The sequence below is a fragment of the Vidua macroura genome, chromosome 8 (genome assembly GCF_024509145.1).
Source record: "Vidua macroura isolate BioBank_ID:100142 chromosome 8, ASM2450914v1, whole genome shotgun sequence".
NCBI lineage: Eukaryota > Metazoa > Chordata > Aves > Passeriformes > Viduidae > Vidua > Vidua macroura.
Window position 1 is genome coordinate 19,368,335 of NC_071578.1, and position 13,025 is coordinate 19,381,359.

At 42.2% G+C, this 13,025-nt stretch overlaps 1 protein-coding gene and 1 long non-coding RNA gene across 7 annotated transcripts in view; one reads left to right on the top strand and one right to left on the bottom strand.

Moving 5' to 3' along the window:
- Positions 1-6,002, top strand: part of PAX2 (paired box 2) — an 87,501-nt gene extending 81,499 nt beyond the window's left edge. For 3 of the 4 annotated variants that reach the window (XM_053983379.1, XM_053983378.1, XM_053983376.1), the window contains one exon: positions 864-6,002. In XM_053983379.1, coding sequence (XP_053839354.1) covers positions 864-985 — 122 coding nt within the window. In that variant the 3' untranslated portion in view covers positions 986-6,002. Of the gene's footprint in view, positions 1-844 lie in introns of all 4 variants that reach the window. The other variant, XM_053983377.1, reaches the window with a different exon arrangement.
- LOC128810501 (uncharacterized) overlaps positions 1-13,025 on the bottom strand; it is a 187,506-nt gene that overhangs the window by 71,433 nt on the left and 103,048 nt on the right. The gene's annotated exons all lie outside the window — the stretch shown is intronic.

Sequence of the window (13,025 nt, forward strand, 5' to 3'; positions counted from 1 at the left end):
AAAACTAGAAAAGTCCTGGGCTGAGATAAAGGCAGTTTAATAGGGAAAGCAAAAGCCACACATACAAGCAAAGTAAAACAGGGAATGAATTCACTCCTTCCCACGGGCAGGCAGGTGTTCAGCCATCCCCAGGAGAGCAGAGCCCCATTATGCATAATGGCTACTTGGGAAGACAAACAACATCACTCCAAACATCTCTCCTTCCTCCTTCCTTCCCTGCTTTCACATAGTGACCAGGATGTTTTCTGGTTTGGAATATTCCTTTGGCCAGTTCAGGTCACCTGTCCCAGCTGTGCCTCCTTCCAGTCTCCTATGTACCCCCAGACTCCTCACTGCTGCGTAGCAGTATGAGAAGCAAGTAAGCCTTGGCTCTGTATAAGCCCTGCTCAGCAACAACAAAAACATCTCTGTACTATTAACCCTTTGTGCTCAGCACAAATCCTAAACACACCCCCTTACCAGCCACTGTGAAGAAAACTAACTCTACCCCAGCCAAAACCAGCACAAGTGTTCATGGGTTTACTTATTGATTGTCAGAGGATGCAAAAGGATCTCCTTCCCGTAGAGGGGCGTCCTATCCAGAGGCCACCGTAGCATCTATCGAGTGAAGTGTGGCCCTCAGTTGCCTTTCCCTAATCTCATTAGGAGCTCAGTCTCCAAGTTCTTCTTTTGGTTCTTTTGCTTTTCTTTCTTTCTTTCTTTCTTTCTACCTTTCGTTTTGTTTTCAGTTGTCCTTTATTTCTTTTCTTAGTTTAATTGTTTCTGTTTTTTGTTTTGGTTTTTTTTTTTTTGTTTACTGTTTGTCCTTTCAACCAGTCCATTCTTCTCCTGTGTTAACTTTCAGGTTCCCCTTATTATTATAGTGCCACATCCCGGGGCTCCGCACCTCCCACTGCTGCCGCTGCCTATGACCGCCACTAGTTACCATGGAAACCACATGAAACTGCAGGGCGACAGCTTAGGCCTCCACATTGTACCTGTCTGATCACCTCCCTCCATCCCTGGGAAGGGTGAAGAGACCTTCTCCGTTCCTCCCCACAGTCCAGTTCCTTCTTCTTCGCCACGAAGGCGCCGGACCAAGCGCTCACCACATGAGACTGAGACCCCCTCGTTCCCCCTGCCCTCCGCCCCTCGCCAGAAACAGCCTGCGGCCAAGTGGCCTCCCCTGCAGGAGCCCTCCAACACCCCTGGGTAAAGCTCAGTCATGCAAAGTCCCCTTGGCTTCCCGGACTCCAGGGGGACTGGGAAGCAATGCAGCTGGCAACCATTGCCTTACAGGACCCCTTTCTAGGAGCAGTAAGGGCCAGGGAAGCAGGGGAGAATGCCGCTTGTGAAACACTGTTCCCCAAAGATATACTCCTCTGTGGTGGACTCTTGAGTGTGTGTAACCTGTGATGCTCACCCTGTTTCCCTGGACAGAGGGAACAGTCTGGCTAGAGCAGAGATGGCAGCACCTGGCCCATCGGGCAAATGAAGAAAGGACCGAGTAAAGATCTGCACCCCATGAGGGGTTCTCTGTGCACCTCATCCCCACTTTCCAGCATGGATTCCCCCAGAGTTGGCTGCACCTCATGGGTGGTGACTTTGCAGGCCAGAGTTGGGAGGAACCTCACATATACACCCACAATTTCTGTGACACACAATCAGCTCAGACAGGAAGATGGAGCAACATTTACAAACAAACCAACGAAATGAAGAAATATATAAATAGATATATAAATATAACTGTGTTTTTATGCTTTGTCATGAAGGTCTGTAAAAAGGAACAAAAAAATCCCCAATTTTCTAAAAAACCCAAGCAAACAAAACCAACAAAAAAACCAAAATAATAATTAAAAAACCCTACAAAAATAAAACTCCAAGTCCCATCTCTCCCCACCACCTGAATGGCAGACGAGTTCCTCTGACGTTTGATGCTCCTCTTTCACTCTAGGTTTTTGTTTCCTTTCTGTTTTGCACTACAATGGGATGATGGTATTGGAGAGGATTGGATGCCAACTCCACCCGGTCGCCTCCTCCTCCCCCTCCTTTCCCAAATCCTGTCTCTGGGGAGCAGTGTGGACAAGTCACATCTGACAAAGTTACCAAATACATCAGTCAACAAAAAAAAAAAGCACTCTGAGGCAACAAACGTTTTCCATGTCACTGGTTGGCAAACAAAGAAAACAAGCCCAGCTGCGCTCTCACTGCGCTGTGTGGTGGAAAGTGTGGGGCTTCATGTGGGCCCATCTGATTGCCCTCTGGACAGCTGAGACTGAGATGGACAAATTCAGGATTGGCTGGGATAATTGCTTGGTTCCCTAGTCCTTAGCCTTCAGTCCTTTTACCTTAAACTCTGTACCTGTGATGACTTCAATTCACCCACATCCCAACTTTTGCAATTTTAGATATGCCCAACACCCATTCTCCAGATCTCCACTGCTGGTGACAACCACCTCATTATCTGTGCCCAACACCTAATTTCCTAACCATTACAGCCCTGCTATATGGGCCCCCCTTTGATTCCCCACCCATCTGCTCATACACCTACTAATTTATAGGCCCCCATTCAAATCCATATGCTTGCATCCTACCAGCCAGACCCAATATACAGTCCCATCTTTTCATCTTCAATCCTGTATTGTGCACCCTAATATTTACCCCTTATCCCAAATGCTCACCTGATGATTCTCAAGGGATTCTCTGCTCATTTTGGTTCCCAAGTGACGGATAAACACTGTTCTGCAAAAGGCTAAATGTCAATAGAAATGCTTATTATCCTGTATTGTCAGCAAACTCATAAACTGTTCCTTGCACTGACACTTCCTCAAAATTACTCAAAGAAAACATGAAGGCAGCTATAGCCTGTCCCCAGGGTACCAAGTCTGCCAAAGTAGATCCTTGTTGTTTTAGAGAGGTTTCAGATAAAACTTGTGGGCTATTGTCCATGGACAAAGACAGGATTGAGACTAAAACCCCCGAAGGGCATAAAAGTGAACAGTGGAGCAATCTCTACAGCCAACATCATGTTTAAAATCCAAAGTTCCAAGTCTCTGAGGAGATGTGGTAGTGGACTTGGTATTCTGTCTCCAAGTTTAACTTGTACGTATGAAATCCACCATCAGTAAACAGCTGTGTTGATCCAAAGGCCCCTTTCACCTAACTTTTTCAGCCTTTGCATGGCTTTAGCTGATTATAGGTCTGTGTCTTCTTTATTGGGGTGCCCAAATGATAAAGGTGTTTGGGGGGACATTTACATAGAAGATATAGAGCTAAAATCTGTTCCTGTACAGAATAAAATCCAAGAGGTTACTTCTGATCTATTAAAGTGTCATTCTGCACATCTTACCTCCGAGTAACCTGATGCAAATAGCGGAGTGGTTACACTGTCACCGTGACCAGAGTTTGGCCTGTTGCCTGACCTTACTCTATCAGAGAAGAAAATTCTGTTCAATTTCTAAACAAATGCTTTCACCACTCCTTCTGTTTTCCTTCACAGACACCAGATAGATGCTGAACCCTGTTAGAATGATCTCTCTTTTAGTCTCTCAGTACAACCTCTGCTCTACTTGTGCACCACACAGATTCTCTCAGCAGGTAGTCAGTGCAGAGGCAAGAAATCCCAGGACCAGCAAAGAGAAGCTCCTGAGGAAGCCAGAGAAAAGGAGACTGTCACACCTCACACTTGGCCACCTGCAGCCCAGGGCCCAGGTTGAGAGAAACCAGAAGCTCTGAAATGCTTATTTTTCTAATGGGGTTTCACTAAACTTGAGGACATGAGCTAGAGTCTGAAAGCAGGATTTAGTTGTCTCACTCATGGCTGGCTTGATTTGACCCTTGGAAGGCCAAATCTATTGTTGGTTTAACTCCACTGGTAAAAGAGGATTTCCACCAGGCATTGGATTGGTCTGGAAAGTTCATAAGTACAGCATGTAGTTTGACCAGGAAAATTCAAAGGAAAGCAGAATTATGCAAAGGACTGGGCAGTCTAATCCTCTTCCACCACCATCTGTAGACCCTCATGCGAATGTACTGAATTACATTTGCCAAAGAGTTTCTTGTGTTGGTTGTTTTGATTTACAGTCGGTGGATGCATTGTAAAGCAGTATTATAGCCCAAGTCTAGTAGCTGACATGGGGATTTATGTGGTGATATTATGCAGAAGAAAACCATCAATATTCATCTAGATTCCATTAGACTGGACTATGCAGGAAACGCAAAAATTCTACCAATTATTTAATATTATGTTATTTGCAAAAAACAATTGCTGCTTTGTAGGAAGATAATGTGTGTAATGTGAAGGCAATTCCTCTTGTATATAAGTTCATCTCCATCTTCATCATGGTAGTTATTAAAACAGCCTCGTCTCATCCTGTAGATAAGGAACACGCTGTGTGTACTGTGCAAGTCTCGTTGTGCTCACTGAAAACAAACCAATGTGTTCAATAAAGCACAGCACAAATCCAGAACTTGAGGGAACAGCCAAACCTTGTAAGGACCCTTTCCCCAACAGGCCAACAGCTGCTTTGCTATAGGTGGGGGGTTTTAATTATTTTCCTTTAAAAAGTGTTACAGGAAAAAAAGAACAAGGATTGGAGGAAGAAATCATTATGCAAAATCCAGTGAAGTCTATAACACAAACCTCTCCTCCATTCTGCTGTCTCTTACCTTTCTCACATTTCTTTCTCATACCCTCCTGTGATTCAATTTCTATCCCTCTCTTTTATTATTTCTCATTCCCAAAGCACTTTTCTATCCAGGGAGAGAAGAGCATTACTAATATGAGAACAGGTTTCTGGGACCTCAAGCACCCTAGTTCTCCTTGTGGCTCTAGAAAACCTTTGTCAAGTCCAATTTCCCCACACACCTCAATTCCAACCCTCTGTAAAATGGGAATAACAACAGTTTCTAGTTCACAGAGGGATTACACAGCTGAATTAATTAGCACTGGCTCAGTGCTTTGAGATTCTGGATAGAAAATTCCATCAAAATTTTAAGCATTATTGTGAATAATAATTAATGTTTCCATGACATTTCTCTTTTTTCCTTTTTCACACAAATCATTCTTTGTTTCTTTATTCTTCTTCCTTAGCTCTCCCTTCACTTCTTTCTTCTCAGGTCATTCTTAGTTCTGTTGCTACGTTTGCTTTATCTAATGGACCAAGCAGAAATGTTGTGAGACTGGGTCTCCTCTGTCTCCACTCGATCATGGGGGAAGAATCTCATGAAATTTCAAATTCTGTGCTTGGCAGGAAACAACAGGGACCATAGCATTCAAAACTGGGCAGTACCTTTGAGTCCTGCTCTCTGAAGCCCTCATCCTTTTGGCCCAAAGGGATGTGGGGAGGATTGCATGAGGTGGATGCAGTAAAGCTGACACTTGTGGCCTGTAAATCTGTTGGGGAGAGTTGGTGGCAATGAGCCCTGCAGTGGAAACAGGGAGAAGTTTGCATGCTGTCTGACCCATCAGTAGCGATGAATTAAACTCAGAGCAAGACTTTGGAATTGATCACAACATAAATGTGAGGATATTAAACAAGAAAAGGAAAGCAAAAAGCCCTGCACCTCTTTCTTCTCTTGAGTATAAAATTATATAAGCATATTAACATTTTCCTAAAGGAATTTTTGTTTTGCTGAACTGTTGGAAAAACTCTACCCTTTTGTCCCTAAGGAAAAGCACTCCTCTGGAAAAAGAAATAAGAATCATAGCTGAGCTGCCCCCTTTGGCACTTGACAGAGTGAGGGCTTCTGAGGGACCCACAAATACCACAGAGTGCTCCTTGCCTGAGCCCAGGATGGTGGCAAACTTGCAAAGCAGGAAGAAGGGACCAAACCAACAATTACAGAACTGATAACAAATGTAACCATAGAGCAGCTCTGCTGATCATCTCCCTGCTAAGCTAGACATGAGACGGGAGGGAGGGGGCCAGTGCCAGGTGCAGGGTCACATCCATTCTAGGCTTCTGCAGCCCCTCTTGGCTTTTCCTCATCACTTCAGTTCTGTTTGACTCTTTTCTTTTCTCTTTTTGTGCACATAAGAAATAAAAGCAATTTTTTTTTCTATGTCATTTTTGTGGCTTCTGGCTTGTTTCTCTTTCCCTCTCCTTCTTTCTCTCTCTTCCTCCACTCCCCCAACACTCCACTCTCCAATAGATTCCCCTTGAGGTCTCTTGGAAGTTACATTTGTTGTACCTGGCACCCTTTGGGCACCGTGTAAACAACATTATGATTGTTAACAGCTACCACACTGCGTGATGGACGGCACTGCACATGTTTGCAACACCCTACAGCACAACCCAGCCTCTGAGCCCCCACCAGCCACCACACGCTCCTCTGCATTGCCAGCAGGACTCCCTCGTCTATTGATCTCACTCAATTGATTCCCAATGATCCATAACATATCAGGTACCCCCAGGTAGTTAAAAAAATCAAAATGCTATTGGGTAGCCACAACATCAGAAAGATGTGGGGTAAAACCCAGTCTCCTTCCCCTTTAAGCTTGTTTCCTCATAGCCCCAGCTGGGAGACTCTGTCTAGGTGAACTGGGGAACAAAACCCAATGTAAAGTCATAAATAATCCATTCTCCAAGCTATTCATCATCCACCTAACAAACAGCTGGACATTATATTCAGGTATGCTATAACCATACCAAATACTGAGGTATTCAGTCAATTTCTCCTCAGTTAAGCATCAGTTCTCCAGGAAGTCTTATGCAGTTTAAGGCATAGAGGCAGACTAAAAATGTAGCAAGAAGTCAGGCTAGACCAAACCAATTTTGCTCCTACAATTTTTAGTCATTACAAAATATTTTCACAACTCCTCATGAAAGCTAGTGGGCCCCATTTTCTGCCAGTGCATGTGTATCTTAAGGAAAGTCTACGCATAAGTGCTGTCATGAAATCAAATACTTTTGCTCATCAGAGAGTTAAAGCATTGCCTTTTGTTTGTTTTCTATTTTTCTCTTGCAGTATTAATAGCATAGGCTGAAAATCCCCCAATAGGACATTTTCTGTAAGTGAAAGTCAATTTATTGAAATCCAAACAGACTGTAAAAGCAATTCAGTTTTCACAATACTGCAGCAAAACTGCCTGGCAACTCTCCTGAAGTTGGAGGCCTCAAGTTCCCAGGGTTTGCTGCCTGTGAGAGAGACAAGCCTGGGATGTGAGGTAGGGATAGGCTTGCACTCAAAATTGGAATAAAACTGGATTCCCCAATTCTGACACTTTTTATGCATCAGAATTCTCTTTCTCTACCAAAGTTTCGGTGATAAGAATCAAAAAGCAAATTGGTAGATGAATCCTAGATGTTAAATTGACTGGAATAAAAGGAAATTATTAATGTACATTCACTGTCAGAGGCGAAAGGCTAAGAATCACCAAAAAGATGTGTCAGAGAAATGCAAAATGGATTTTCAAAATTCATCCTGGTAAACTAATCTTACAAGAATGATTTAGAAACTAGCATGATTATCCCATTTGTATCACAAAATACAGCCCAGAGATCTTCACCCTGACATTCCTGTACAAGTCTCCATAACTGGCAGCAGAACTACAGCAAAACTTTTGCAACTTTCAAAGAACTTATAAATCTTGCAAAAATAAATACTTGCATGAAAGAGCTTTTTCCACCATTCAAACTAGTATTATGTTCCTTTAATAATCCTGCATAATCAATGGGAGTTCTCAGTGTGAAAATGCTATGTGATAAAACTAAAAAGAGCACCACAGTCTGTCTCCTAATGAGGAAAATTATATTGTGAGGGTTTATACAACACTAAGTAAAGAAATCCTCTTTATGATTACTCTGACAAGAAAAATAAAGAAAGTTTGAACATTCTGAGATGATGACAACCTTCTTTAAATACACTCTTTAATGCAAGTAGCCAAGAAGATATAATACACAGCTCAAGGTATTCATTTAGGTAGGAGATGAATTTACTGGACACACAATCATTATGAAAAAATGTAAGAACCTGGGGAGTGGCAAAAATGGAAGAACAGCAAACATATTATCAATGGAAAGGAACAAGGAAAAAATCATCCTGAAAACTATAATCTAGTACATCTATACAATGATGTCTGTGTCCAAAGAAAAATGTTTTAAAATATTAAGGGAAGGATCCACTCACTAAAAAAATAGCAGTTAATGAAGATATGCCTTGTAAACAGTCCATATATAAATTTTTCTCTGCTTTAGAAAAAGAAGCTGGAAATATCCTCAGGACAGTTAACTTACATGATTCAGGCACTGTCTGCAGTGAAGTAAAGAATGTTTGTAATGTCAGCACCTCATACTTAAAAATCATTATCCAAGTACAGGCAAAACTCACAAGATACATTAGAAATAATGTAATTTGTATACAACACCATTTTGTATATATGTATATTTATATACATGTATATAAAACAAATACAAAAGAACTTTTATTTGACTTCTAGTTTCAGTGTTCTCAAGACATCTACAGCTACATTATTAATGGTGCCTCTTCCTCTGTAAGAGTCAGAAATTTACTTCCAGTGAAAAGGAAGCATCTCATTGCATCATAGGGACCTTGTGGCTCAGTGCTTTTGGAAGCAGCTCAAATGTCACAAGACCTGGAAATGGCCCAGCAACTCATGGCAAGGCTGACAGGGCTGGTTTGATATCAAAGCTTATCAAAGGCTTGGGTTTTTTCCTGTTTTCTCCTGTGTGACATTTTGGTGGAAGATGCCATCCAAAGCCTATTTGATAATTTCAGGTTCAAAATTCTACCTGGAAATTCATTCTGTAGTGGCAGCTTGGAAAGGACTGTTTTCCACTGGTTCTTATCCATGTAGCAGGAGAACCCCTCTTGTCAACCTTGGCTGCTTCTGGCAGTCCCTGTCTCCTGCCATGCCTTTCCTTCAAGATCCCTTTCCGTGCCTTGTCAGCTCTTCCCCAGGCATGTTGACCCCTGATATTGCTCACGATGAGGAATACATGGATTCTCTGTAAACTCTCTTCCTTCTCCTCTGCCTCCTACCCTCCCAGGTATAACCCCCCACATGTTTCTTATACACACTGGGGAGAGCATCCAGCACCCCACATTCCATGCTCAGGTACTACTGGCTTCTCCACACTGCTCCCTTTCCCCCACACATTCAAAGGACCTTCTCTATCCTTACTGTTTTCATTATTCTTCACTGTCCCCTTTAGTAAGGAACAGAAGGTTTCAGGAAGGAGGCAACATTCAGCTTTACTACAGGCACCTTAACTTTCTGCTGCCATTTGTAAGCAAATGCTGCCCCTCTGAAACTGCAACCTTCTGTGGCTTCTGACCATTGGGAGAAAAGCTGGGAACTGTTTTGAAGGGTTTGTTTGGGTTTTTTTCCAAACTCAAAGAAGATAGATTTAGATTAGATTTTAGGGAGTAATTCTTGACTGTGAGGGTGGTGATACATTAGAACAGGTTGCCCAGAGAAGTTGTGGATGCCCCATCCCCAGAAGTGTTCAAGGCCAGGCTTGATGGGGCTCTCAGCAACTTGGTCTAGAGGGTGGCATCCTCACCCACTGCAGGGGAGTTGGACTGAGACAAAACTTAAGGTTCCTTCCAAGCCCAAGCATTCTATGATTCTGTAATGACTTTTAACCTGAGATGAATTTCAAACACATCCTGTTGAACACCCACGAAAGGAAGACAAACAGAACTTACACAGAAAACTCAAATGGACTGAACTGGGTGAAACTTCACACAGGTAGAGAACCTCTCTGCACAGAAGAAAGAAGCTTTTTAGCTTTTTTTTTCCATGTCAGCATCCATGAGATTCCTGTTTTAACCACAGAGCTGCATTTAGAACCTCCTTAATACACCAGCAATGGTTAGTTACACTGCCTAGATAATCAGGTGGTTTCCACATATATACTTCACAGATTCATATATGAAAGTCAAGTCATCATTACCAAGCAAATCAATCCAAAGCCCCCTATTTTTATGCTGTTTTCTCTAACACCAAGATTGGTAGTTTTTAGTGTACGCTTTAAAAATCACTAGTTTAAGGAAAATGCTTTTAATGTAACTGGGAAAGGTAGCTTATGGACATAGATGGACTGTACAGGCAGCTATTCTTCTACTTCTTGCTTTTTGTTCTTACTGTTTGCTAATTGAAAAAGATTGAAAATCATTTCTCTAGATATGCTTCAAATCTCGGAACATGACATAAAATCCAGGAACCCAAATTTTAATCAGTAACATCTAGCTAACAGCTGTCTAATCCATCAGGAAAGTTTATATATCCTATCCCCCTGTCAAAACTGAGTAGAAATAGGATAATAGCTTGCTAATGCTACCAGCTGAGCCAACCTTTTTTTCTAAAGCAGATACAGTCCATAGTCAGAAAGTGCCAGACAGACTGCACAGAATCATTCTCTTTAAAATGTCATGAATTGCCTGTTTGAACTTGAAATGTCCCAGAGAAAAGAAGAGTAGTAAAAGAATTGAGCCAAAGTTACAAAGCTGGGTACCCAAAACTTAGTAAGTGCCAGAATACAGGAAGACTGTACAGAACTCTTCAGGCAATGTGCCAGAGGGAACAGGAGAGAAATTAAATCAACTTGTCATACTTTTTGCTCTCTAACTTGATAGAGTCTATTAGTAACAGGGTAAGATTAGCAGAAGAGGTTTGCACCATCATGAACAGAAACACCTTGTACACACCCTCATCCACCTTTGTCCAGCAACCCATGAACATCAAGCAAGTATAGTATGCTAATAGGTTAAATTTGCTAATCAACCAAGATGTGAGCATGTTATAGCTACTTAGTATTCAGTTTGCTCTTTTAAAAATTATTTAGTAGAGAATCAGGCCCTCCTCTCCCTCTCTGGCTGACTCTCATCTGATTCTAATTCAATTTCTCTGCCTATTGTTTATTTCACTGCTCCCCTGTGAAGTGTCAAATGCTGATGTTCCGTCAGCCTAGAACTGTCGTTTATATTTGTCATTCAGTCCTTGTTAAAAAATAAAACAGGACTGCGCCTGCCTTGGAGCGCTCTGCCTGGGAATTCCCTGTGGTAAAATTAGTCCATTTAGATGGAAAGTTTTGTGTCACTCCCCTGTCTAAATTGGCAGATCTGGCTCTTTTGCAAAAACCAATAAACTGTGAACCTTGATGCATCTGTCAATCAAACTCATCTTTCGTGAGCAAAGCCAGATGACAACAAAAGCTGGGCAGGCTCCTCCGATTGGTTCTTCTCATTTAGGCATATCAGGAGGCACCTGTCACTCCTCTGGCTCAGCATCACGCTCAGAGGGACTCGATTCCCGGAGAGATGAAGCCTTATTGGGGGCTGGGTTGGGGCTGGGATGGGAAAAGAGAAAGGGGGAGTTTACCCTTCTCACTTTCAGCACAATCTGCAGCTTGGCTCCTTCCTCACAGCACTGGTGGGAGGCAAGGAACTGGCATCACCTTTTGTTCTGAAAATGCCTTTTTCACATCTTAAGCAAGCTCTTTGATTTCTTAAACTGCAGGTTTTCTGGTGACTAAAAGCATGTAGAAGGAGCAGGAAATGTGACATGCTATATCCCTGGGGCTCTGGGAACTAAGCCACAATGCCAGAGAGGAGAGACAGGACATATTCCAAACCCCTTTCCAAAGCTGCTGTGCCATTGTTCCTATCTGGTCACCCACTGAGAAGAAGCAGAGGATGTATTTCTACCTGTCTGCTAGGAAAGAAGGGGTTTGCAAACTGCATGTCGAAGTATTTCATATAAAGGCATAAAAGAGGGAATAAAATGGCAGCAAAGATCAATAGCTCACACCACGGGACTTGAGAGGAGCTGGCACTTAGGAGCTGATGATGCTCTGGGAACAATCCCCAGAGAGAGCAGAACTTCATAGGACATCTCAACTTGTTCAGCTTTCACTGGAAAATTCTGAACTCCGCTGTCTGCCCAAAAAAAGGGGGCCCAATTTTTATTAATTTTTCCTTTTGCTTTTCAAAAACTGATTTTAAATTGTTTTTTAAAGTGTTCTCATTTGCATACTTGCTTTAGGTTGCCACTAAACCAATCAAGGAACTTTTTCTTCCACAGAGCTGTTGCTTGATGGTGGATCTATGTTGCCTCTTAGGCACCCCACCACAAACCTCATCTCAGGTACCTACATCTTCTCTTTCCACTTTGTTTTGCTTAGAACAGCTCTGCCTTCATATGTCATTTACACTGTTTGCAGGTATCATTGTAATTATCTTGGCAATGCGTAGCCAAACAGTTCTCTCAAAATCAGAATACAGCACGTGACTATTTCTCACAGTTACTGTACAAGCCTCATCAAAGCTTTGTGCTTTTGCTCTAAGAAGGGTATGTGACAAAAGATTGAAATCTCAGCCACCCTAAAACAGTTGTGAGTTCTTTAGGTTCTACCATCCAGTGTCAATTACAGGCTCAAAAACAAAAGAAAAAAGGCTTAAAATCAAACTGCAAAATCCTCTTTACGACATTAAAGCTCATGTCATTATTCTTACTTACTGTTTGAGACTTGCCAAACTGGACATACAAAGTACAGATTATCATGTGAAATTAATCTGGTAAAATATTGACCAGGTGATACCAGTTAGCTTTCATATACACATCAACTGGGCTACACATACAAGGTCAAAACACAATCTGTACATCAGTGTCTGAGGTCTTGAACACTCTGCTAAAAGACTGCTTCAGGGTACTGAGTGAGTACACAAAGTAGCATAGCCAAAGGCTGCAGTCTTGGAAAGGAACATTACAAACTGTGACTATGAACCATATTAGTATCACCTACAGATACTGAGACAATGACTCTGTGCCTTAAGTACTGTACACAGTAAGACATCATTCCTGTCCTGACCAGCCTACTTCTCATTAGACAAAACTGAAAGTGACTCATTCAGCACTGCTCACCTGATCATTGACAGCAAAGGAACAACACATAAATCCCACCAGCTCTGCCAGATGGATCCTCCTGCTCTCTATGCAGGTATGGATAAAAGCAAAGGGAACCATCATCAGTTAGTTTGGGGTTTTTTTTTAACAGATTCTTGAGAAAGTAAATGAAAGA